General features: G+C 44.7%; 1 protein-coding gene across 2 annotated transcripts in view; it reads left to right on the top strand.

Annotated features, from left to right (window-relative positions):
- The window catches only part of MBP (myelin basic protein), an 831,359-nt gene that overhangs the window by 787,430 nt on the left and 16,190 nt on the right, over nucleotides 1-27,739 (top strand). The window contains exons 5-7 of one of the 2 annotated variants that reach the window (XM_069218836.1): nucleotides 16,499-16,624; nucleotides 20,055-20,090; nucleotides 27,303-27,332. In XM_069218836.1, the coding sequence (XP_069074937.1) occupies nucleotides 16,499-16,624; nucleotides 20,055-20,090; nucleotides 27,303-27,332 (192 nt within the window). The remainder of the gene's footprint in view (nucleotides 1-16,498; nucleotides 16,625-20,054; nucleotides 20,091-27,302; nucleotides 27,333-27,739) is intronic. The other variant, XM_069218837.1, reaches the window with a different exon arrangement.

Here is a 27,739-nt window from a genome sequence, read left to right as displayed (position 1 = left end):
AATCACTCAATCATATCTATGAGCCCACGCAAAGTAATTTAGCCTGCCTTTGAATGACCTTATAGATATGGAGTAAGGCAAGGCAGCACAAGTCATTATGTTACCTTAATCTGCGCCAGGGAGGTGTTCCATGAGCATTGCAATGGATTTCCCACACACCGCCCATGGATTTTGATACATCCCGAGATTTACAAGAGCCTGTAAACCTGAGGATGCACCAAAACCTCATGCCTGCCCAAGGCAGACGTAATGAGAAGAAATATTGTTATTTCTTCTTGTTTTTCCTCTATGTGTGCTTCATTCTACAGGAAACATAGAAAGAGGAAAACACCTTTATGGATTGTTTCTGTGCAGGAGGGTGCCCCTTTCTGCTAAAAAACAGGCACCCTTGCACCATGATGCAAGGGTGTCTGCATTGGTGCTAGGCTACCAAAATGGCGCCAGCACAGGGGGAAAAGACAGGAATGCACCGTGTTGGATAGATATGGCGCATTCCTGCCCTTTCACTTTGACACTGAGCAGCGCAGAAGGGTGACTTGCTGCACTGGCCTACCACAAATCCTCATAAATTAGGTCCTAACTGTGTGCAAAGTGGTCCACAGTCACTTGCCTCCTTTCAGCTTCTTTGCCCCAGTTCCCCCATCTGTAATCCTGCGCATGGGCAAAGGCCTTCTCTTATTTGGAAGGGATCATCCTATTCAAATGAGGATCCATCCCCAAACCATACAGGTGCAAAACCGGTGCCCCAGAAGACACCCCACAAGTGTTTTGGACACGTCTGTAATATCCAAGTGACTTCAGGCACCGACAGCAGGATCAAACACGTTACACCACAGGGCCACATCTGTATTATGGCTCTTTGGCCCTGATTTATACTTTTTTGCCCTGCATATGTGACATTTCATTTTCTGATGCAAAAGTGGCGCATACTTACAAAATAGAATACGATTGTATTTTGTAAATTTGCGCCGCTTTTGCATCAAAAGATGACGCAAATGCGGCGCAAAAAAGTATAAATCAGGGCCTTTGTGTTTTATGTCTGCTGCTGTAGCTTTTCACAACGTTGCCAGGCTGACAGGACAAAAGAACTGAGCAAAGTGCAACCTTTTTTTCAGTTCTCCATATTTCCAAGAGCTGTCACAAACTGCACCCTTCAAAACCACTCAAGTAGGTCGTGCTGAATGGCAGCCCGTGTCACTTGCAGCAGACTCACTCGGCAGCCTAAGGCTCAGAACATTTGGTGCTATTACCATTCGCTCCTTCAGTGGAGCGAGGTTTGAGTCACAGGATGAGACAGGAAGGCTGTATAAAAATCTACTAGCGCGTTCCTCTCTCCAGTGCTTCAAGGATGAAGCACGGGACCAAGAAAACAAGGTCTTGCTGGTTCATCACAATCTGATAATGACTGTTTTATGAGCGCTTTATTGGAGTTTAATATGCTCCCTTAGATGGTAAGAACCAAATGTATCATCCACTTTGTAAACCAAGGATGTGCAAACTACACACCTACAGGGAGCAGGGATGCAATTTGCTATGCGATCTATGTAGTACTAAGTCATAGTGCAAACTGTACATTTACATGGAGCGCAATATGTCCTGCCTAAAAAATATGAATTAGGTAGGTCAAGGGAAGCAGATCTCTGCCCCTGCTGCTGTATTTCCAAACAGGAAACATTTTATTTGAAAAGGGTCTGCGGACATGTTCATGCCATCGCCTATTTGCAATTCGGAAATGCCCTTTTATGAATGGATCACAATGGTTAACAACATTTTTTTTTTAATAAAAAAAGCTTTCTAGTTGTAAGAATGGTCTGTGTCACAAAACTTCAAAACATTGAAATCATATTCTGCCTTAATCTCCACAAGAGGGATCATATCAAACCAACCCCCAAAGACTTCCGTAGGTTTCCCATAGGTGTTAGAAATCAATTTAAATCTTTAAACTTACATTTTGATTCCTTTGTGTATGTGAGAAGCATGCACTCTTGCTGGCTGTAATGTACCTACTCTGTATGTGTTGAAAGCCTGCATTTCTGCCTGCACTGTACCTGCACTGTGTGATTGTAGTGCTTCTATTATGCTGGCTCGCTGAGAGGAAATTTGCCATTCTGCTATCTGGGTTGTAACCAGTCAGGGGTGGCTACTTCGCAGTGATAAAGTAGGGTCGCCCCACTGGCTGAGCCAGCAGCTGAAAAATAAAACAACATTTTACTATTGTTTTATTTTTCAGCAGCTGGCTCAGCCAGCATGTGCAGGGTGGGGCGGATCTGGTAGGAGAGGGGAGGAGGTGTGGAGTGCACTACGTGTGCATGTCAGTTAACCCAGCTGTCTTAGGCTGGTCTAAATGACATGCGCACTTAGGATTCTCCAACCCAGCTGCAGACCCAAGTACACTCTCTGAGCAGCAGACCAAGCTGCTCAGAATAATCCTGACGCTGCTCTCATGCTAGGCATTGCATAACACTAGCGCGAGGATTGCATGGAGAGCCTGTGCTGGTGTCCCAGGGAGTGCTGGGATACCAGGAGAGCAGAGGAGCCAGGGGGCAGGCAGCGGCATTGGAACAGTAAGGTTTTTTCAAATTAATATTTTATTTCCCCCAGTACTCCCCTCCACCTACCCACCCACGCCTCCCCTTGTGATTTGCGGCAGGCACCGCTGAACCAGTGTGCACGCATGCATACATGCATGCACATGAAGTACGGAAGGCTACTGTCTGTATTGTAAATGTTTTGTGTATGTGGGAAGCTTGTACCACCAATGCCTGTACTGTAACTGATTTGCACATGCATTGGAAGCTTGCATTGCTGTCTGTGTTCCTGAGAAAAGTTGCACTGCCATATGGTGCTTGTTCTGTGTGTGATGTTAATTTGCACCAATATTCCCAGTGTTTCTTACAGCATTGAAAATAACATCTACTTACAGTACTTAGAAAAGGAAGTGCTGTATGAAGCACTATTTAATAGGTTCAAAAAGAGAGGAACAGTGTATTGATATTTTTCTATAGCACTATGTATAAGTGCTGGTATTAGTTTTAAGTGTGCTGTGCATTAGCAATTAGCAATATGCAGAGGATCGTTTCTTGGGTTTTCATAGGGATTGTGAAGAATTTAGGCCCATATTTAACGGAAAATGATGGAGCGCAATGCTGCGCCAAAATTGGCAGCACCAAAATTGGCAGCACTGCCCTCGTCATTTTCACAACACAGGGACGCACCGTATTTAATTGAATACGGCGCACCCCTGTGTTTTCCCCTGCGCTGGCGCTGAATTGAGCTGCCTAGTGCCAACGCAGACATCCTTGCCCCATCGTGCAAGGATGTCTGCTTGAGGGTTTTTATTGTTTATGTGTGGGAAGGTGTACCTTCCTGTACATAAACAATCATTAATGGTGACTTGGCACTTCTGTGTGTGCTGCAGAAGTGGCAAAGATTCATTTTGAAATTATTTCTTATGTGTAGGAAGGGACACCTTCCCGCACATAAACAATCAAGTCTGGCATTTTGAACTTTCTATGCATGCTGCAGAATGCAGCACACATAGAAAAAGCAAGAAACAAGGAGAAATAAAAGTATTCCTCCTCGTTGCACCTTGTTAGATTTTGGCGCTGCCTCAGGTTTACAAAAACTCGTAAATCTGAGGCAGCGTCAAAATGCAATGGGTGTTCCTGTGGCACGCCCACAGCAACACCCATTGCAAGCACCTCCCACGCAAAGGGCTGCGTGTGAGGGGGCTGTATTTACAAGGTGGCGTTAAACCACAAAAAGTGGAATAGAGCCACCTTGTAAATACGGCGCAAGGCAAAGTGCCACTGGATCATCATAAAAAGTGATGCTCTGGAGGCGCTAGGGGCTCATAAATATGCCCCTTAGCCTCTCAATATTTTCAACCTCAACAATAAGGCTACAATGTGGCAGGTCGATATTCTCACATGATCTTATGACATACAACCAATAGCAGTACTGTGAAGTGAAAATGCTCACCGTCTGCCAAGAATCACTTGTGATGGTGCCAGATCAGGATGGGAACATACAAAGTCCTGAAATCCGTAGCACACAACAAATCTTCCCATTGTACAGATGTAAACATAGCCAGCAATTTATTGCTCCGGAGCAAGGCATTAACACACACACGGAGAAGAAAATAGACTTAGCTTTATGTTCCCTTTATCTCATCCCATGAGCAGGCCAGTCTGAAATGGTGTAGATCTTTCTAACCCAGGAGGAAAACCTCCCACTGGTCTGATGTTTTGTGTGAAGCCAATGCTGAACATAGCTAGCAGTGTTGCATGGTCCTCGGCAATGAAGTGTGGATAAATGCTATATTGTAAGGAACTGAACTTCTAGCTAAGGGGATAAGTACCCACCTCAAGTAACATTCCCAATTCTTCTCAGGGTGAACCCTCAAAGTCACAAAATTAACTTGGATTAACCCCCTGGTAGCTATGGCATAGAATAGACAGACTTATCTTGGAGGGAATGTGTCACTTATTCATGCAGTATACTAAAATAGTAATACAGTTGAAATGCAGAATAAAACAAATCACAAACCATATTAAAACATAGAGAACATGGAATAAACAAAAAGAATGCAAAATGACAAAAATCCAGTAAGGGGACCCAGAAGTATAATTTTTTTAAGTTCTCAGTAAAAATAGCTCCAAAAAGCACACAGTCCCAATAATAGTCATTAGTCAAAATAGACCAGAACCTAGGTGAAATTTGATGCTGACCGTGATAAATGAGGATTTGAGGCAACAACCAGGTTCATTCTGGTCAAGGATTTAGCCTACTGGCATCAGTCTTTTAAGTCCCAATGCAGCACAGGAGGACACTTTTAAGGCCTCCTGTACCTCAGAAAACTCACAGAGTGTCAATCAGAAGGCAAACATCAGGGTCCAATCCAGGTCCAATTGCCACTGGTCAGTTGCAGGAAAAGACCTCTCATAGCATGCTTTTTCTCTGTAGCTTTAACAGGAGGTCAGCTTTATGACCCTAGGAATCCAATTGTTTGACCTGTGTACAAGAGGCAGAACAGGTCCAGTCTTCTAGGTTCTTCTAAGGTCTTAGGCAGCAGGGTCAGTCGTTTATTGATCTTCCACAGTCTCAGGAGTGTTCTGAAGTGGGTGCCTGTAGATGCCACATTTTTGCCTGGCATGAGTAGGTGGGAGTGACTCCCGGGCGCAACCTCATCAACGGGATAAAAGTTCTTGGCCCAGCCCTACCCACTTTGAGCATTTTCAAGATGGTGAAAGTTTTCAGCCACACTAAACTTGGCCTCTGAGGGCTGTGTGTGTGGGCGGGGGATGGGAGTGTACTATGGTACTCCTAGGGGCATATTTATACTCCGTTTGCACCGGATTTGCGTCGTTTTTTTTTACGCAAATTCGACGCAAAACTAACTCAATATTTATACTCTGGCGTTAGACGCGTCTAGCGCCAAAGTCCATGAAGTTTGCGTCACTTTTTAGCGTGGACACCTACTTTGCGTTAATGATATGCAAGGTAGGCGTTCCCGTCTAAAAAATTGACTCCGAGGCATGTGCGCTGTATTTACCCTCCCGGGCAAAAATCACGCCCGGGAGTGGGCGGGTCAAAAAAAATGACGTCCAGCCGCTTTTGTGTAGTTTTTTAGCGCCTGGTCAGGACAGGCGTTAAGGGACCTGTGGGCTCGGAAGGAGCCCAGAGGTGCCCTCCCATGCCCCCAGGGACCCCCCCTGTCACCCTTTCCCACCCCAGGAGGACGCCTAAGGATGGAGGGACCCATCCCAAGGAACATAAGGTAAGTTTAGGTAAGTAATTTTTTTTTTTTTTGTGGCATAGGGGGGCCTGATTTGTGCCCCCCTACATGCCACTATGCCCAATGACCATGCCCAAGGGAAAGAAGTCCCCTGGGCATGGCAATTGGGCAAGGGGGCATGACTCCTGTCTTTGCTAAGACAGGAGTCATTTCAATGGGGGTTGGGAGTTAAAAAAAATGGCGCAAATCGGGTTGAGGCGAAAATTTTGCCTCAGCCTGACTTGCCCCATTTTTTGGTGCCCAAGCTCCATATTCCCCTACGCCGGCGCTGCCTGGTGTACGTCATTTTTTTTCACGCACACCAGGCAGCTCCGCCGGCTAACGCCGGCTAACGTCATTGAATAAATACGGCGCCCGCATGGCGCTTCAGAATGGCGTTAGATTTTTTTACGCACAACTGCGTTGGCGCAGTTGTGCGTCGAAAAGTATAAATATGGCCCCTAGTGTCCTCGCACATCTAACACAAAAATCCAGGTTGAAGAAGCCACTGTACCCCACTAAACCCAAAAATAGAAGTCTGACAGAACAAAGCAGGGTTTTCCAGCAGCCAGATAGTGGATATACACAACTTGTTTTGCCATCCTGTTTCCTTCTTTTGAAGTGAGAAACCAGTGTCATATGTAAACCCAGCACACCTGTTAAGCAGGCTTCAACTCTCAAGCAGGATTTGACACTTTAATATCAGAAAGGATGCTCTCTGCCCCAACCTGCATACTCTGTCAGGTTCAAGGCAGTCGTCTCTGCCCATTCAAGTCAGCCTATTGTTTGCGCCTGGAAGGCATCTCATACCCATTCAGACCTAGTCAAATGCTAATTAGTGTTGGCAGATATGGTAAAACAAATGCAAATTGGCAGGGAAAAACTAACATTCTAAAAATACCTTTTCCATAATATTCCTAAAAAATCTGACTTCACCATTGAATTTGATTTTTTATAATTATTCAAATAGATGTTTAATTATATTTCTAGCTGTTTTCTAACCAAAATTAGCATTATTAAATGTAATGATGTAACCCACTGTTTTCCTATGGAAAAGTCAACATTACTACAGTGACAATAGCTTTAAGGGCTTTTTCACTGTAAGGATATGTTTAATAATAAACTTTTGCATGTCCTGCTTTTAAATACCATGCACCCTGCCTTATGGACATTAAGGCCTTCTTAGTGTTGACATACATATTTATAAAAAAAGGTTTTAACCTGTCAAAAGGGGTTATTTTGGCAGGTCAAAGTTGCAATGTAATACTGCAATAGCCAGGCTACAAATGATGGGCCTGCAGTCGGGTTTGCACTGCCAATGTATTTTATTGGAACAACGGATGCTGAGTTCACTAGCGGTGTTTAATTTTGAATCCCTGGGTATACTTTGTACCATATAGTAGGGGCTTGCAGGTAAGTTAATTATATGTCACTTAGTGGTATGCCAATTTCATAATGTTGAAAGGGGGTGCACAGGGGCTCTACCTCTGGTTAGCAGGGGTAAAGTGCACAGAGTTCTACAGCCATCAAAAACAGTCAGAGCAAAAATCTGGGTGTACACCACGTACAATATGGTAATTTCAAACACATATCTTCACATATACAGGCGGGAGGAGTTCCTACATTCCAAGTGGGTTGATAAGAAGGCTTGCATTACAGATTGCCGGTCTAACTAAAATATAATGAACTATGTTTAGGGGAGACTATATCAGGTTTTACTATAACAGGTGTGTTCCTTACTGACTCAAAAGTAGTGACAATAATTTGATTAGGTCTTTACCTGCATACATAATTCCTTTTATCATAAAAATGTGGCTGCATCCACTTAACCTAATAGAAAAATATGCTTAGCAACTTATTCACAATCATTGCATGTATCAATTATTGTATTTTTGTATTTACCTCGTATATGTTATAGATGCTGTTGGCCACAGCTGAGAATTGCCCAGGAAAGATTGTTATTGGCTGTTGTTGGCTTGAAGGTGACCGCAGTAGGAAAAGATTAACAAAATCTATCCTGAGCTTTGGACACTGCAAATGCAGCGTGCCACCATCGAAGGCAATGCGTCATCCCTGTGATTGACACAGCAGCTACAGCAATGGTTGCAAGGCTCGATAACAGGCTCCCTCTGAACAGTAAAGTGACACATTTCATTCATCTCTCTCTCACATCGGCTACTGAGATTGCACTCAGTTCTTTTTGGGTGCATCCACTCAGGAAGTGGCAGTTCTCTTTTCTGTCATTTATTTTTCTGTAGAATGTGCTCCTTATATAGCAGACGCCATAGCTCCAGTGTGGCTCCTATATTCTTTCTAAATGCACTTGAACAAGAAGGAAGACCCTTGAAAGGAAACAACGTCTTGGAGCCTGGTGTTGGTAACAGGGAAACGTGTAACATTGTTTGGAGATTGCTTGAATGGGCTGGGAGTGAGCACAATATACTTGTAGGGCAGTAGTTCTTAACTTGTGGGCCGGGGACAGCTGAAGGTCCACAAAGCCTACTCGGGGGTTCTGCCACTGCTTAGAAAATTAAATTATATTAACAGATTAATAAAGTGTATCGAAAAGAAGAAGCAAAATGTAAAACTTACAATTTTAAAACGTTGAGTGGCCACAATTGAATTTAGAAAAGCTCCAACCTTCCCATTAAAATTAAAATATTGTTCTTTATACCTGTCTGTGAATGAAATATTACACAATTTGTGTATTTGTTTGATGAATTCTTGCTTTCGCATTTTATATGTTTTGTTTTGTGGTTCACAGCTTCAGAAATGGGTCCCTGGCTTCCATTAATGAGACAGTGTGGAACCATGGATTCCAATAATGATTCAGTGGTCCACAGATGTCAAAATTTTAAGAACCACTGATTCAGGCTATTTATAAATGTAATATAGAGGTCCAAAAAACAACAAGAATATCTCCTTTCCTGAATCAAACAGGCTTTTCAAACACAAGGCAGTCGTGCAGGTTTTCTTGAAATCCCACGTTTCAAACCTCCCACACACAGTGAAAAAAATAAATTTTGAAGTGAAATGTGTTCATGTTCATTGTGCATGATAGATTGTCACCACCCTTTCCTTTTAGGCGAATCAAATTAACAGTAAGTCACTTTGGTGGGTTTGTGTTAATGCAATCCAGCGGCTGGCGATTGCCTTCACAGGCCCAATCTCGAAAAGAATGAATATGTTTGATTGTAACTAGAAGCAGATTCAGTGAGTCATACCTTCATTAAAGTACTCTGGCAGGGGCAGCTCCTCCATTAGGGTGGAGGAGCGTCGCCCCCCGCCAGCCGCAGCAGCTGCAAAACCTTTAAAAGAAAACAATATTAAACTTGGTTTATTATCGTTTTCTTTTAAAGGGGCGGGCCACGGGGGTGACAAGCAGTGAGGGGGGGTGCAAAGCACTTCCCCCAAGAGCGCATGTTTGTTTGGCCGGCCGTCTCAGGCCGGCCAAACACACATGCGCAGTAGGGTTTCTCCAGCCCGGCACTGTGCTGCCGGGCTAGACACAGTCTGCACAGGCTCCCAGTCTGCATGGAAGCGCCCTGGCTGGGTGCTCCCAGCCAATCTTGATGCTGCTGAGTAGCGTCAGGATTGACTTCAAGTGCCTCTGAATAACCCTGTTATGTCCTTGCGCAAGAATTACTGTCACCGCTACCCTTCCCTGTGGAACACCACAACTCATGATTCCAGTGGTCCTCTACACTCCTGTTATTGGGCCCATCAGAATCAAAGAGCCACTCGCAATGGGGAAATCTGTCTCGGATTACTTGCAGCAGTAACAGGGAACATTGAAAAAAGAGGCAAACTTGTAGCTTGTGTTCCCATTCTTATATGAGACAAATTGTCCTCATTTACCTTTTGGCACCAGATACCCTCATATGTTTTTGGTAGTATTACGATTAAAGTGCGTATTTTATTTTTCCCTCAATTTACTGCATAAATGTAGCGGTCTACTCTTTGCGGGTTATGTACAAAGTAATATTTCTGTTTAGTCAACCGGACCTTACATATGCACAGGGTCTTCCTGAAAAGGTGATATCGAGTGTATGTGTCCAGCCATCATTCTTTGGAACAAAGTTTAGATCCAAGCCACAGCTCTTTGGAAACAGCTCAGGGAGTGCCAAAGTCCCTATTCATTGGAAAGCAGCACAGGTCAAAGCTTTCCCTCTTTGGATCCAAGAATAGGTTCAAGCCACTGCTCCTTGGAATAAAATGTGGGCCCAAGTACCATAGTTTTGGAACATAGAGTAAATCCCGGTCTACACCATTTGGGAACGAGTGTGGGCCTGGACCCCTAAGCCTTGGAACCAAGGACGGGTATGGACCTTGTGAACAAACAATCTCTTGAACTCCCCCCCCCCCACAACCTCCTTGCATCCAAGTGGGTATTTAACCCTCCCTCTTATTTCACTAAAAAGGCCCAAATATCCATTATTTGGAACCAAGTATGGATGATGGGCCCTGCTCTCTATGGTGTATGAGTCCAAACGTCGTCTTCTTGGAACCAAATGGGTATCCAAGCCTCTATTCATTGAAGCCATGTGTGGGTTCAATCTGCCTCTCTTTGGATCAAACTGTGGGCCAGATTTAAGGAGCCCTTGCGCATTTCCAACACCACATTAGTGTCATTTATTTACGCTAATGTGGCATTGGAAGGGGAAAAACGCTGTGCCATATTTACAAAGTAGCACAGTGCATGCATTGCGCCACTTTGTAACCCCTTGCACCACATTATGCCTGCGACAGGCATAATGTATGCAAAGGGGGCGTTCTGGCGCTAAGGGGGCAAAAAAATGGTGCAAAGGAATCTACGAGATTCCTTTGCACCATTTTTATCATCATTTTTTTAACGCCTGCTAGGTACAGGTGTTAAAAAGAGGCTCCCATTGATTACAATGGGTCTCTGGGTGCTTTGCAGGATTGGCATCATAGTTTTTGATGTTAGACCTGAAAAGCACCGGACTAGCGTCAAGAATTATGACGCTAGTCACCCTAACTACCGCCATGGTGCACCATTTTATAAATACAGCGCTACCATGGTGACGTTAGGGGAGCATTAAGGGGCACAAGAAAAGTGGCACTGAACTAGGTACAGCACCACTTTTCATAAATATGCCCCTGTGTGTCTGGGCCTCCACTTTCTGACTCAACAAGCCCACTCTTTAAAACTGAGGGGCAGATTTAAGAGCCCCTAGCACTTCCTTGTGCCACCTTAACATCACTTTTTTTATGCTAATGTGGCCCAACGAGGCCACAATTGCCGCACCAGATTTACAAAGTGGTGCATTGCATGCATTGCATCACTCTGTAACCCTTTGTGTTACATTATGCCTGTGCCAGACATAATGTGTGCAAAGGGGGCATTTCCCTGCTAGGGGTGGCTGAAAACACTGGCGCAAAAAAATTAAAGAAATTTCTTTGTATCATTTTTTTCACAACATTTAGGGGCATATTTATACTCCGTTTGCGCCGAATTTGCGTCGTTTTTTTCGAAGCAAATTCGACGCAAAACTAACTCCATATTTATACTTTGGCGTTAGACGCGTCTAGCGCCAAAGTTCATGGAGTTAGCGTCATTTTTGGCGTGAACACCTTCCTTGCGTTAATGAGATGCAAGGTAGGCGTTCCCGTCTTAAAAAATTACTCCCAGGCATGTGCGTGGTATTTATACTCCCGGGCAAAAATGACGCCCGGGAGTGGGCGGGGCAAAAAACCCCGCATTTGCGCCTCTTTTTAACGCCTGGGTCAGGGCAGGCGTTAAGGGACCTGTGGGCTCAGAATGAGCCCAGAGGTGCCCTCCCCTGCCCCCAGGGACACCCCCTGCCACCCTAGCCCACCCCAGGAGGACACCCAAGGATGGAGGGACCCATCCCAGGGAAGAAAAGGTAAGCTGTGGTAAGTATTTTTTTAATTTTTTTTTGTGGCATAGGGGGGCCTGATTTGTGCCCCCCTACATGCCACTATGCCCAATGACCATGCCCAGGGGACATAAGTCACCTGGGCATGGCCATTGGGCAAGGGGGCATGACTCCTGTCTTTGCTAAGACAGGAGTCATGTTAATGGCGTCTGGGCGCCCAAAAAAAATGGCGCAAATCAGGTTAAGACGATTTTTTTGCCTCAGCCTGACTTGCCCCATTTTGGGACGCCCAAACGCCATTTTTCCCTACGCCGGCGCTGCCTGGTGTACGTCGTTAGCGCAGTTTTGCGTCAAAAAGTATAAATATGGCCCTTAATACCTGGCCAGAGCAGGTGTTAAAAGGAGGCTTCCATTGCTTACAATGGGCCCCTGGGTGCTTTGCAGGATTAGCATCAGTGCAAAGTGCTGTACTAGCATCAAAGATTCTGACACTAGGGCCCATATTTATACTTTTTGACGCACAACTGCGCCAACGCAGTTGTGCGTCAAAACAATTAATGCCGGCTAACGCCATTCCAGCGCGCCATGCGGGTGCCTTATTTATGGAATGACGTTAGCCGGCGCTGCGGACTGGTGTGCGTAAAAAAAAATTACTCACACCAGGCAGCACCGGCGTATGGGAAAATGGGGGTTGTGTGTCAAAAAATGGGGAAAGTCAGGTCTGAGGCAAAATTCAGGCCTCAAACCGGATTTGCGCCATTTTTTTTGATGCCCAACCTCCATTGGCATGACTCCTGTCTTAGCAAAGACAGGGGTCATGCCCCCTTGCCCAATGGCCATGCCCAGGGGACTTCAAAATGTTTGACGCACATTCGGCGCAAACAGAGTATAAATATGCCCCTAGTTCCCTAACTACTGCCATGGTGCTCCGTATATTAAATACAGCACACACATGGTGGTGTTAGGGGGGCGCTAAGGGGTGCAAGAAAAGTGGCCCTGCACTAGGTGCAGTGCCACTAGTGCAGCGCCACTTTTCATAAATCGGCCCCTAGTGTGGATCTGAGAGCCGCTCTATTGGACCTAGTGTGATCTTGGCCCTACTATCAGGAATGAGGTATTGGCAACGACCCTCACTTTTCATAATCAACTTTGTCACCAAACACCCACTTCTTGGAATCTAGTAAATAGTTCAGACTCCATTCAATGGAATCAGGCAACGATCCAAACTCTTACTCTTTGGAACCAAGTGTGATCTAGAGCTGTACTCATTACAGCCAGTTTATAGATGAAAGGCCCTGAACTGTCGACCCACATACAGCTCCAAACCAACATGCTTTGAAACAAAGTGCAAATCTTCAAAATCTCTTAAAACGTACATAAGCCCAAGACCTGCTTATTGGTACCAAGGCCCATATTTGCGTCGCATTTGCGTCATTTTTTTAATGCAAATTTGGCACAAACCTAACTCCGTATTAACACCAAAATATAGGAGTTTGCACCATTTTTTGGATGAGTGAACCTACCTTTTTTCAATGAAATGCAAGGTAGACATTCCCATCCAAAAAATGGTGCTATCTCCATAGCCCCATATTTATCCCCATGCTAAAATGACGCACAGGTGGGAGGAGGGGCTAAATAATGGTGCTAAGCTTGCTTCGTACCATTTTTTAACGCTTGGGTCAGACCAGGCGTTAGGGGAGCAGTGGACCCATTTCCATGGTTAAACAACTTGAAATGGGTCCACAGGTGCCCTCCCCAAACCCCAGGAACACCCCCACCAGAGGGACATTGGAGGATGGGGGACCCCATCCCAGGTAAGTATTTTTTAACTTTTTTCTTTTTGCATTTGGGCTCCCTAACTTGGGGTCCGAACTTGGGGCCCCTGCATGGCACATGGTGCAGTGGGTATGCCCAGGGGACACTAGTCCCCTGTGCTGGCCATTGGGACAGTGGGCATGACTCCTGTCTTACCTCAGACAGGAATCACGTTTTTGTGGTTGTGCGGCAGAAAATGGCACTAGTCTGGTTAGAGGCATTTTATTTGCCTCTACCAAGACTAGCGTCATTTTCTGACACACAAACCCCTCCTTCCCTACCGCCACCCCCAACCGGGTAGTGTCTTTTTTAAAGATGCTAGCCCAAGTTTAGCGCCGGCTTGCGCCATACTATTAATACGCGCCCGGCTGGCGTTGTTAAATGACGCAAGCCGGCGCAACACTTTTTGTTGCAAAACTGCATTCCCGCAGTTTTTCACCAAAAAGTATAAATTCAGGCCCAAGTGTAGGTCTAAACGCCACTCTTCAAGGCCATGGTATGTGCTAAAACCCCTACACTGCAAAACCAACTATTGGTCCTTCACAACATGCTTTAGAACCAGGGAGGACCTTAGTTTTGGACATAAAGGCCCATATTTATACTTTTTTTTGCTCCGCATTTGTGTAATTTTTTTATGCAAAAGCAGAGCAAACTTACAAAATACAATTGTATTTTGTAAGTTAGCGCCACTTTTGTGTCAAAAAACGAAACAAATGAAGTATAACTATTAGCCAAAATATGTCTCTAGGCACCTATTCCTAAGAACCAATTTTCATCAGCATCAGATCTGGTCTTACACTTCTGCTTTCTAGGACAGTTTTAAATATCTGTCTCAAACTTAGGTTAGTTCCACTTGTGATGCCGCTGAGCGCGTTCACTGCCTAATCATGAATTCATTTGTAGTTAGCTGGAACATTGTAAATGTCCTAAAATATCTTTAGATTCCTACATTATTCACATTATTCACTAACACAAATGCCTGTATTAAAAGAAAAATAAATGCAAATGAAAATTGCATATTCGTCCCTCGAGCAAGAGTTGATTTCTAATCAACTACTTGCAAGCAACGTTATTAGAACAAACGACGAACACCAATAATTTGTGGAAAAAATCCCACTCAGTCATGACAAAAAAATCACATAGAAAACCTTTTATTGGACGCCCTGCATTGTAAGGAAGCATGCAGGTTTCGAAATAAAAACAAATAATAATTTCGTATTATGAAAAGAATTATTGCATTACAAGTATAAATAGAAATTACAATCCAGAATGAACAGGGAAAGTGAGGGGGAGACGAGCACAAATGTTGGTCGTAACGATGCCCCAACCAATGTTGGACAGTTTAGTTCTTAGGACTGGATCCATTTTCAGGTTGAACCCACAGAGAGGTCTACTTACACAGGCATTTTTTAGAAGGTAAAGTAGTTCTCCTGTAGTACTCTTTTACGTACTCTTACATGCTTTTGTGAACTGCCCCCAAAACATCTAAAATGGGGGAAAGTTTGAATAGTCAGGCAATATTTATTTAGAGGTTATCAAAACAGAAAGGACTATGACCTCCTTGCACTTTTACTAGCGGGGAGTTGGATGTTTTTGTACTAATTCACCAAGACCTCAAAGAGTTATGTGAAAGAATGCTGGTAAGTGCTACTTTCTTCACTCATGAATGCTTCTGCGAATTAGCCCTTGAGTGTTTCATATCTTGGGCCACATTTACAAACATTTTACTCTGGGGTTGCATCACAAAAGTGACCCAAACCTATGCAAAAAGTTTTTTGTTGAATTTTCATTCCAGCGCAAAACTTGTTTTGCACTGGAAAGTTGCCTAAAAGTCATGCAAAGCAGCTCAAAGAACTGTTTTGCATCACTCTGCGAGATAGGGTGTTCCTTGAGTGGTACATGGGCATTCTGGTGCTACCACCCATATTTTTGATGCAAAACCCTATCTACTAAGAATTGAAGACAGGGTTTTGTGCCAAAAAACTAATGCTACTTTGGAAAACTCTGGCCCGTATTTATACTTTTTTTGCGACGCATTTGCACCACTTTTTGATGCAAAAACGGCACAAACATACAAAATACAATTGTATTTTGTAAGTTAGCGCCGATTGTGTGTCAAAAAACGATGCAAATGCGGCGCTAAAAAAGTATAAATATGGGCCTCTGTGTTTTAAAATGTTAGGGACTAGAAGGCAGTTCCTAGTGGTCCCAAGAAGAAGCCAGTACCTCAGACAATCCACAATAGATTTGGTGATGAATGGAGATATTTCCACCAACAGCAAAAAGTATTTTGGGCCATCGGTGCTAGGTAACCACAGGAACAGGCAGGAAATAAGCCAACAGAAATATGACTCTAAATAGGGTGAACGATCCATCAGCTTGGCAGACCCACAAACGTGGCAGAGTACCCTGTCAAATGAGTGCCTTATGGACAAGTCTGATATAATATAAATTAAACATGGGGCTAAACTAGAAGCCAATGAAACGAATTCAAATGAGGGAGAAAGAGATGCTTCTTCACAACCAAAGAACCCAAGAGGTGCATTTTGACCAATCTGCACCATATACATCTGAACTTTCATAAATGGGTTTAAGATAACTGATTATGAAAATATGAAAACAATTTAAAAATGTTTGTTCATGGCAATGTCAGGAAAGATGATAATGATGGGAAAAGTGTGTCTCGGAAAAAATATCTGACAGGATTTGGACAGGATTTTGGAAATGACATTTGAAAAACAACATATACTGGGGCAGATTGGGAAAATGAAAGTGCTATGGAAGCAGCTGTGAAACATATGGAGACATACATGATTCAGCTACCTAAATGTAATACAATGTAAAGCAAATAAATCTTCTTTTGGGCCACATTTGATGTGGCTATGTCAAGGTGAGACTTTGTATCAATTGAAATGCAATGCAACATCCTATACTGCTTCCTAACACTGTTTGTTTTTTGTGTTTCTTTGTCTGGTCCGCCTTCACTCTCCTCTGAAGCTCCCTTTGTATCCTGATCTAATGCTCTTATGTGCATTCTTTGTTGCAGGAATATCATGCATCGCGGGCCAGCCAAGTGTCTTACTCACCTCAGAAGGCTTCGCGTCATGGTCATGGTCATGGTCACGGCAGACATGGCGAGGATAATCCTGTTGTCCACTTCTTTAAGAACATTGTAAGTGCTGTGTATGTTACACCTAGTTATGACTGTGGTTGACAGGATATTAAAGGGCATATTTATGAGAGGATTGCATCATGTTTGCACCATGCAACGTGGTACATGCGTGACACAAGCCTCTAAGTCAGATTTTTGAAGCCACACAAGGCCATTTTGAGTGGCTTTGAGTGGCTCCAAAAATCTGGTGTGACGCAACTCAGCACAAATCGCTGCATTCCATTACTCTTCCCTGGGAAGGCATTCCATGGGTGTTGCATGGGTGTTCTCAAGCAACTCTAATGATTTTTGACAGCTTCCCAGATTTACAAGGTCTTGTAAACTTGGGAATGCGCCAAAAAGATATGCTTTCCCAGGAAAGGCTTAAAAAGGAGAAATGTGCTTATTTCTCCTTGTTACTTCCTCTTTCCATGGGTGCTGAATTGTACAGCACCCATAGATAGAGGAATATGCCTCTCAGGATTGCTTTTTGTGCAGGAAGGTGCCTGCATTGGCGCTAGGTAGCCCATTGTGTGCCAGTGCAGGGGAAAGGTCAGGATACAGTACAGCAAGGTGACTTGGTGTGCTGCACTGCACCACTATCTCATAACTACACCCCTTAGTTTTAAGGTGATGATCGGCTGACAGAGTTTGCCAGGCAATTGATATTACATATCATTGACCTTCTTCAGAATGACATCTGTACTCTGCTAAACTAACCAGAAACCTTTAAATGAAAAGATAGCCTACATTGCTCTCCATACTAACATTAACAGCTAAAAAAACCTGAATGTCACTGGATATAAGCCAACAGAAATATGACTCTAATTAGGGTGAACGAACCATCAGCTTGGCAGACCCACAAACGTGGCAGAGTACCCTGTCAAATGAGTGCCTTATGGACAAGTCTGATATAATATAAATTAAACATGGGGCTAAACTAAAAGCCAATGAAACGAATTCAAATGAGGGAGAAAGAGATGCTTCTTCACAACCAAAAAACCCAAGAGGTGCATTTTGACCAATCTGCACCATATACATCTGAACTTTCATAAATGGGTTTAAGATAACTGATTATGAAAATATGAAAACAATTTTAAAATGTTTGTTCATGGCAATGTCCGGAAAGATGATAATGATGGGAAAAGTGTGTCTCAGAAAAAATATCTGACAGGATTTGGACAGGATTTTGGAAATGACATTTGAAAAACAACATATACTGGGGCAGATTGGGAAAATGAAAGTGCTATGGAAGCAGCTGTGAAACATATGGAGACATACATGATTCAGCTACCTAAATGTAATACATCGTAAAGCAAATAAATCTTCTTTTGGGCCACATTTGATGTGGCTATGTCAAGGTGAGACTTTGTATCCTGGTCTTTGCCAAGGCGCACATCCGGGCGTGCACCCGTGAGCACCATGCATCACGGGGTCCTGATCACACTATGGAGTGCTCCTTCTCGTTGTCACGGAGCTCACTCCCACCCCTCAGCTGGCTCACAGGCTTCTGGGGCAGATAGTCCCAGGTAATCCCCAGATAGCGGCAGCAAACACCTGTTTGATATTATGGCATACAACCTTTGATTGAGGAACTTCTGCCACAATAATGTTCTCTGTAAACCTCTCCTTGGAGAACAGGTCCGCAGGACAGCAAAGAGAAACAAAAAAGGAGACTGTCAGTATCTCATACTGAACAAAATTCTCTGTGTTTGATCCGAGAACCTCATAGATAATTTGATAAGCATTCCAGATCTTGCTCACGAGATGTTTTGTGAAGCTTAAGTTGGAACCAGGAAAAAAACAAATACGCCACATACTCTAAATAGGATTAGCCATTCCGGGTTGTTATCAAAAAATGAATAACACTTTAACAAACATTTTAGAACGGCAGCATATGTAAATGATTACACATACTGAACACCTCATGTTTCTAGCTCAACATTTTCAGATAGTCAAGAAAATAACTATTGGGATCGTAGTTCCATGGACATCCTACTGGTTCAACAACATGGTATGTTCCGGAGCTGCCAAGATTGAGAGCTGAAGATTTTGGCACTGAAGTCTATGGAGGTGCCCTTGGGGGTGCAACAGTGTTTAATTTGGGCCAGTAGTTGCAGATTGTAGATTGGGGACTGGGACATATTTTTCATCAACAGGCTTTGAATTAAAGAAACAGAAATGCAGAAAATAGAGAAAGGACAAGAAAGAGAAAGACAGAAAACTGTGACAGAGGGAGAAAGCATGGATGAAAAAGAATATTTAAGAGTGAGTATGATAAAGAGACAGGAAATGCGTGGTGGTGGAAGAAAGAGGAATGAAGTATAATTAAGTCAAGGCAGCCTTGGTATTTAACAACCCCAGCATTCAGGAGTGCCAGGCACAGGCTCATAGGAAAAGCTTTGGACCCCTGTAACACACACATATAGATATACATAGGCAGATACATCAAGAAAAGTACTGCATGGTATTTCAAGCTCTCACGCTCCAAGGTCTGGCAGAACTCATAGGGTACTCACCCCTGAATCTCTCCAAAATTCTAAATTATTTTCCAAACTATAGCTCAGTTTAAACTAGTCCAGCCAAAAAACAGTACCTTAATATAATGGATTATTCAGGGAGCCTAATATTAAGGTTAGGTGCACTAACAAACTAAAAATTATAATATTTCTTGAATGAGTGGTTACAGTCAAACCATTCCACGGATTTTTATATGGTGGACCTGTCTGTCTCCATGTAAGGGTTCGGGATGCTTCAGAACTAATGCCCATTGTATCTCTTATGCTGTGGGCAATCAACACATAGTACGAATTGTCCTGGTTTCCTGGGAGCACCTCTTGATGCTGGAAGGGGATAGAACTAGTTATAATCCTAGATGATACAAAAGTTATCAATGGAATTTCCAGAATCACTGAAAGATTCAATAGTGTGTACGTCCACCATCTTCTGCACGCATCTTCTACAATGGCTTTAATTAGATGCTAGTCTGAAAAGTTCACTTGCAAGAAGTCTGAAGAACTGCAAGTGGTAGAGTTCAGATCTCAGATGCAGGCCAAGGGTATAATTGTGTCGAACCCCCGGCATGCCCAGCAATCTATCTTCATGTTTCGTGGTATAAGCAAGTCTTAATTGATCGAATGGGATGTCCTGAGGACGCTATTGGGGGCATGACGCAGTGCCACCTGCTGCAGGTATGTGAGGCCTTTGCCCAAATCAGCTCACCAATTGTCTGTGGGGAGTGCGTTTTTGTCTGCATCACTGTTTACCATACTTTTATGTAAGTGCAACAAGCCACACTTTGTAAACATAGTGGCTGTTTTGACACTGGATTACCCCAACAGCCTTCCACAAGACAGGGGGGGAGGTGGCCACGAGAATCTCACCCTCTGTGGACAGCTTATTTCTCACACTGATCTTTTACGGCCATTGACAATGTTCTTGTTTTTTGCAGGTGTCTCCAAGGACTACACCTCCCATGCAACAACGGGTACGTGTCACGCAGAAGTTCCCCCCTACTTCAGTTCCTCTTCCCTGCTGACTGTCAAGACAATGTTGGCTGCTCATGCTGCGAATCTGAAGAGATGGATTTGAGTGAAAGGATACCCTTGACTGGATGGTGGCTTTGTTTGTGGTGCTGCATGAAAAGATTCAGTACATTTTAGAGTTGAGGAGGAATGTGTTTTTCATGAACTGCTACAGTTCAGGGACAGAATCACAAATGGCAGCTTTCGTCTTTCTCTCGTGTTTGCTAGTTTACTGTGGTTTGACATTTGCTACAGTAAAAGTCTTCCACAGTCACCTACCTTTAAATAGGGCACTAAGGGTAGGTATTTAACAGTGTCTCCATGCATTTACCCCGGCTGTGTAGGCAGGCCGCACACTGGCTTTGTCTCCTCATGCTTAGATGACTCTGCACTTGTGGTAGCTAGCGGAGTCGGTTACTGTGGCTGTGAGATGCCTCCATTTTTAAAGAAGACCTGGCCTGGCAGTTCGGGCTGGACTGCTCCCATGGGGAACAGGGTCAAGACTGATTTGCATATGGCTGAGTGCAAACTGGAATGGCATTGCAAGCAAAAAAAACTGATGGATTAAACCCAGATCTGTGACTTGGGGGTGAATGTTTGATTTTCTCTGCATTCCGTCCATCATCTGTTGTTTTTCCATTTTTAAATGTGGCAAAACATTACAAGCTAAATTTGAATAAAGCTTTAATCTTGTGGATATAAACAATTAAAGGCACAGGGACGAGACTGGTTAATTATTTGGATAGCTTTTGTGTTTTTAAGCAGGACAGTGCATAGAGAACAGACACTGCTTGAGGCTAAGCTGTATTATACATCGAATGCAAGTACCTGGGTTGTACCTGTTAGCTCCATTTTATTATGTATGACAGTAAATACGTAGGAAAATTCTATACGATCTATGGGCATATTTACAAGGAACTGGTACATTGGCTCCAATGTGCCAGTTTCCTTGCGTCACCCTGCCCCCCAAGGCACACGCTAGGACAATAGCGTCAACATTTTTGACACTATTGTGGTGCTTTGCTGGACTAGTGCTAAAAATGTTGGCACTAGTCCGGCAAAGCACAGGGAGCCCCATAACAACATGCACTAGCATCACTTTAGTGCCTGCCCCAGGCAGGTGCTAAAAAGTTATGCTAGAATGGCACGCTGAAACCTTGTAGATTTCACTGCACCATTGTTTTGGGCCTCCCTGGGGGGGGAACACCTCGCACAGGTATAATGAGGTGCAAGGGGTTACAAAGGTGTGCAATGCCTGCATTGTGCCACTTTGAAAATGTGGTGCAGGGTGGGGGACTGTTTAGTACTGCCTTAGCGTGAAAAAAAAAAGCTAAGGTGACGCTAGGGGCTTGTAAATATACCCCTATATTTCCTAAGCGCAGACATAACTCAAAGCTGTCTGCAGCACTGCCTGCAAAGGTAGAAAACAACATCTTCCTCTTCAGGATGTACAGTAAAAATGTTCTAATTGAACTTCAATATAATTTATTTCTCATCTCATTGAATATATCACTTGAAGCACAGGACCGTAATTGGTGTTTGGAGAATACAAGACATCCAGCCAAAAGGAGGTGATTGGTCTATCCGCCGTGTTTAGGTTGCAGAGGGGGTGATGACCAAAATATTATTTAAAAAATATTGTGGTGCCACAATATTGTGTCAAAAATATTGTCAAGTCAAAAATGCCATGGGACAGAATAGAGAAGTCATTATCAAAAAAGAAATGCATTTCCTATAATAGTGAACGGGAACGGTGAACTCCCTGGGAAAATCAGAACTCACGGTCGGTTGCTAATTGAGTTAATGGACCCTGGAGGTTCCAGTTACTCTGGAGAAAGAGCCCTTAAACACCCAGTTGAGTGTCATGCTTCATCCTCGGGATAGCTCCTCATTGGGCCAGCACAGGCAGATAATGGGGTATATTTAAAATAAAGTGACACCATTCAAATTGCGCAGGGCAGTGCAGCAGGTAACCTTGCTGCGCTGCCTTGAGCCACAAGGAAAGGGCAGAAATGCAGAGTAGTTACAAAATGCAGTGCATTTCTGTCCTCTCCCCCATGTGCTGGTGCCCTTTTGGCTGCCTAGCACCAACGCAGGCACCCTTGCACGATGGTGCAAGGGTGCCGTCGTTGCATGCAAGATTGTTTGTGTGCAAGAAGGAGCACCTTCCTGCACAAAAACAATTCATGGAGGCATTTTGCAAAATGCAGCACAAATAGAAAGAGGACCAAATGAGGAGTAATATAGATACTCTTCCTCATTGTGCCTCCCGTGGGAGGCATACAGTTTTGATGCATTCTTAGGTTTACAGAGCCTTACAAATCTGGGAATGTGTCAAAACCCATGGGTGTTGTGTGGTAAAACCCACTGCAACACCTATTGAATGCCACCTGATGCAAAGTAAGGCAACGCAGCGACTTGCACTTCGTTGCCTTACACCATATCTATGAGGCCATGAAAAGCCACACAAAGTGGCATTTAGCGGCTACGTAAATGTGGGTCTGCACTCTGAGCCCCCTGAGCGTTAAAAAAAAGTGACACCCCGGCAGCGCATGGGGCTTGTAAATATTCCCCTATGCCTGGTGTTTACCCACATTTGTTGTGGGAAAATGCTTTTCACATTAGCCCAGGCATTATTGTTGAATATGGTCTTGTTAGGGGGATTTCCCTGGAACTTTTTGTGTCTTTTCTCCCAGCCTTTTGCTGAGTCTCTTGGCATGGCCTTAGGGCTTTGGGCTTTCCACTGTACTGCAGTAGGAAAGCGGACATGCCCTTCCTACCTAGGCCAGGAAGGGGCACGTATGTCGGTGGTTGAAGTGCTGTACCCAGGAGTGCCCTGTAAAAAGGTACACCACATACCCGGGCAGGTATGGCGCTGGCTACTGGTGGGGCACTGCACTAAGGCCCATATTTATACTTTTTTAGCGCCGCATTTGCGCCGCTTTTTGACGCAAAAGTTGTGCAAACTTACAAAATACAATTGTATTTTGTAAGTTTGCTCCGCTTTTGCGTAAAAAAATGACACAAATGCTGCGCTAAAAAGGTATAAATATGGGCCTAAGTGTGCCACTCACTAGAATAGTCTCACCCACAAGTATCAGGCCTGACATGCAGGCTTGAGGGGGCACAGGTGCATCTGTGCCCAGGGTGGCATCTCTCATGCCTTGACCAACCCCGAGCATGCCTTATGCTACCCCCAAGGCACCCCCTGAACGATGGTGGGCAAAAGGCAGGGTAAGGACACCTGGGTGTTACATGCCCAGGCAGGGAAGAACCCCCACGTGGGTTCTCCATACTCAGGTGTGTGGCCCCTCCCATAGGTTTCACTGATTCCCTGCGAGTGGCAGAAGGGCCTGAGGCACTGTCCCACTGTGAGTACAGTGTGGAAGTGCCAGCACACTTCCCACCCTGCGGGTCAGAATGGGCACACTTGTAATGGTATTCTGACGTGCTGAACCTGACTTGGCAGATCATTATGTGCTCACTTGTCCCATTGTCTCCAATAACGGACATCGCTACCATTGCTTACCAGGATGTACACACTTGCACAATGTACACTGAGCCTGACACAGCAGGCCAGTGAGTATACACTTGCACAATGAGGTTTAAAGTGCATCGGGCATTAGGCGCTTTCCTACTGTGAATACAGTGTGAAAGCGCACGTGTCTTCCTACCTGTGCCAGAAAAGTGGTGCCGTGCAACTGTGCACATCTGTGCATTCCCCGGTGACAGCCATAAAACTTGGGCACCTGAACGACTTGGCCTCTCGGAGCCAGATCATGGCCCCACTAAAGATAATAATCTTCATTCCTTGGCCCCACGATAGACAGGCCTGAAATTTAGGGGGGGGCATCTGTGGTTCAAAGGAGAACCCTTTGAACCACTCCCAACTTCAAAGGCACACTTCAGTATATCTACTGGTACCACACTTCAGCAACTCGGAGCTACCTTGCAAGAACGTGGAGATCTCAGGGACTTCAAAGACCTCCCATGAGGGACCTACAACTTCTACTAGTGTCACCTGGAGAACAGTGCCCTCGTAAGTACTCACATAGTCGGCTGGATTTCATGGGGCAGCAGCGGTGCTTGCGCTGAAGCAAACATGCTATCAGGAGACCATTTTTGCCTGGTGCTGTGCCTTCAAAGTATTGCCCACATTTCAAGGAGTGTGGCCCTTCATCATGAGGCCATGACAATCATAAGCGGCTGGTTTGTTTTAAGTGGATTCACTGATGTAGAACCCTGCATCGCCCCCCTTTGTTGAGTGCGTCACATTTCCCTCATGCAGTTCCTGACTGCATGCTCATTGTGTGCAGTGTCTGTGTCACAGGTGATGACACTCTAAGTTATGGGCGTCCCAGGAGCAATGCCATATCTTATCTCATGCAGCCCCACTGAACTTGCGCCTTTTATGTGTGTGGCCGGATCATATGGTGCGACTCAGGTTATCGCGCACCAGACTTTGTGCCTCATTCCAGGAAGGTACAGAATTGGAATCCTTCGTGTGCGTGCTCAAGGACTGTCTGGTACGACATAGATCATCTTGCACCAGACATTATATCTCATTCCTGGGAAGTACGACATTAGATACATTGGCCCTGATTTATTCAAAAGTAGTGCAGGGCGGTGCTGCTCAAAAAAATAGCAGTGCCGCACTTTGCCACTTTTTAAACGCAGGGATGCCTTGTATTTAGAGGAATAGCGCACACACCCTGCGCCTGCACTGAATTAAGCTGCCTGCACCAACGCAGACATCCTTGCACCATAGTGCAAGGGTGTCTGTGTTGAGGGAATAGATTGTTTATGTGCAGGAAGGTGTCCCTTCCTGCACATAAACAATCTCTAATGGCGATTTGGCACTTCTATGTGTGCTGCACAATGCAGCACAAATGAAAGTACCAAAGCGTAATTTTGGAATGATTAGAATGTGTAGAAAGGGACACCTTCCTGCACATAAACAACCTCCCATGTCATTTTGCTCTTTCTATGTGTGCTGCAGGATGCAGCACACATGGAAGAAGAATAAAACAAGGAGGAATAAAAGTATCCCTCCTCTTTTTGCCATGCTAACACCACCTCTTGGGTGGCATTATTTTTTGGCACTACCACAGGTTTACGATCACTCGTAAATCTGGGGCAGCGTCAAAAAAGCAATGGATGTTGCGGTGGAACGCCCACTGCAACACACATTGCGTGCCCCTCTGATGCAGAAAACTGCGTCGGAGGGACCCATATTTACAAGCAGGCATAATGCCACAAAAAAAGTGGCATTACACCTCCTTGTAAATATAGAGCAGTGGTTAGCACCACTGAAGCGTCACGAAAATTGAAGTTTTGGTAGCGCTAGGGGCTCTTACATCTGCCCCATTGTGTATGCAATCAGAAGTGTCTGGTGCAACCCAAGTCATCACACACCTGACTTTGTGCCTCATTCCAGGGAGGTACAGGATTTGAATTATTTTTGTGTGTTTAACTGGATTGTCTGGTATGGCTTGAGTCATCGCACACCACACATTCTGCCTTATTCCAAGGAGGTACGACACTGAGCACTTTGTGTGTGCAATCAGAACCTGACTGGTGCAATTTAAGTCATCGCGCACCAGATGTTGTGGCTCATTTCAGGGAGGGACAGCATTGAGCACTTTGTTTTTGGGATCAGAGTTGTCTGATGTGACTCAAGTCATCTTGCACCCGACGTAGCACCTCCATCCAGAGAGGTGCGGATTGGTATCTCTTCATGTGCAACCGGGACCGTCTGGGGCTTCTCAAGTCATCGCACCTCTTCCCAGGGAGGTGTGTAATTTGGTAACTATTGTGTGCTGGAGTGCCTAGCTCAACTAGGCACCATTGTGACCAGCGTGTGTCCGCCAAACAACCCTCCCCCCATGTTTTGCAGTTCTGGGCCCACGTTGGAAGACACAGTGCAGAGACTTCTCAGTGAACTTCCAGAGTGGTGGCGAAACCTCCATTTGTTGACTATTATCTCCTCAACTGGTATCTCTTCTTCCCTCCAATATTGTCCCGGAGTGCCTGAATGATAGCAACTCCATCTGTGTGCGGCCTAGCATCCTGGTAAAGGCTCTTTGCATCTCCAGCCAGTGGGAGGTGGGGTAGCAATGCAAGTTGGAGGGTGGAGGAAGAGTTTGGGCCACAAGGGGGTTCTGCGAGCGCAGTGACAGCTAATCTGCCAGACATCAGTGCACCGCATTAGGGTGGTAGGGGCGAGTGTATGCGAGTTCCTAAGTTACGAGCCACCTGATATCCGTGGCACCACTTGACGGTGAAGAGTGAGTGTGTGGGAGCAACTGCAGGTGATTGTTACAATGTACGATTTGCCAGAGACGTTCAATTTTGCCAGAGGATTTACACAGTTGACCTTAGATTTTACCTGTGTGGCCCAGGCCACAGAGCTAATTTAAAATGCTGCATTGCTCTGTATGTACATATTGCTGCTATCGTTGTGAATCGAGGTGCACCCTAGGCCTATGTATAATTAAGTTGGGTTAATTGCTAGAGTGGTTCTCATGCTGACCACGATTGGCACCTCGTGTTGGGAGGGAATGTATTATTTTTCTCATGTGTGCATACTGCAAATGTTGTTTTAACACAGTTGGGCCTAGTACTGCTGGTGTTATTTCAAATTGTGATTCCTGCACAGAGTTACATGTTGTTCATGCTGTGTGTGTTGAATACAAAACGTAATTATATACACCTGGTGTGAAGTCTCTTTTGTGGTGCTCAGCGTGATGGTTGTGTGGCATTGCTGTGCCATTGCTTTACACATCACCTCTGTGATAAGCCTAACTACTGTGTGCCAATCTACACAAGGGTGAACGCTGGTTATATAGTGAGTGTAATCACCCACTCCTGATGGGAGTGGTGAGTTCTGCCTGGCTAGGGCCCCACCTCAGCCAACCAGAACATGCCACCTCCAGCAATTATGAAATATCTCCTAGAATTTCTGGAGCAGATGTCAATCCATGGTGTTCAGCTGTGGGGTAAATTGAATAGCGCAGGGATGCATGTTGAAAAAATCATAACCCAGTGTCTTAACTTCACCAGTACACACCCCTCCCTCAAACAAAACCAATTGCAACCCCCTTGTCTTGTCTGTCTGAATTGCGGTGTATCCATGTCGATCATCCGATCACTCTTTCTGTCTTTTCTATGTGCAGAGAGGATTATCCCTCACCAGATTTAGCTGGGTAGGTGACAAATGTATTTTTATTCACAGCATCTTTGGTTCCCCCAAGGCCAAGCCGCTGCTGCCTGTGCCAGCTGCTGCAAGCAACATGGCATGTTTTCGCTCCCTAAAGCTCTGTTTGGTTGTCACTCCTCATTTGTCTTCCTTCTGACTCATTTTGCCTCCCACTGTAATTTTGCTTACAATGGTAATTGCGCTGCTGCTTTAACTCGTAGATTGAAACAAGGCGCGCTCCTCTAGCAGCATGGCGGCCCAGCTGTGATTAAAACCACACCGCTTTTGCAAAAATTGATCAAACCCATTAAAGGCTGCATGGCAAAGCTACCTATTTTCTCACAGGCTCCTGGAAGATGCAATTGCTTTCTCATAATTTTCCCCTTCCTCCTCTATTCTGCCTCGCTGCAAATT

The sequence above is a fragment of the Pleurodeles waltl genome, chromosome 2_1 (assembly GCF_031143425.1).
Source record: "Pleurodeles waltl isolate 20211129_DDA chromosome 2_1, aPleWal1.hap1.20221129, whole genome shotgun sequence".
Lineage (NCBI taxonomy): Eukaryota > Metazoa > Chordata > Amphibia > Caudata > Salamandridae > Pleurodeles > Pleurodeles waltl.
The sequence above is the reverse complement of the archived record's forward strand: the minus strand, read 5'-3'. Positions and strand labels throughout refer to the sequence as shown.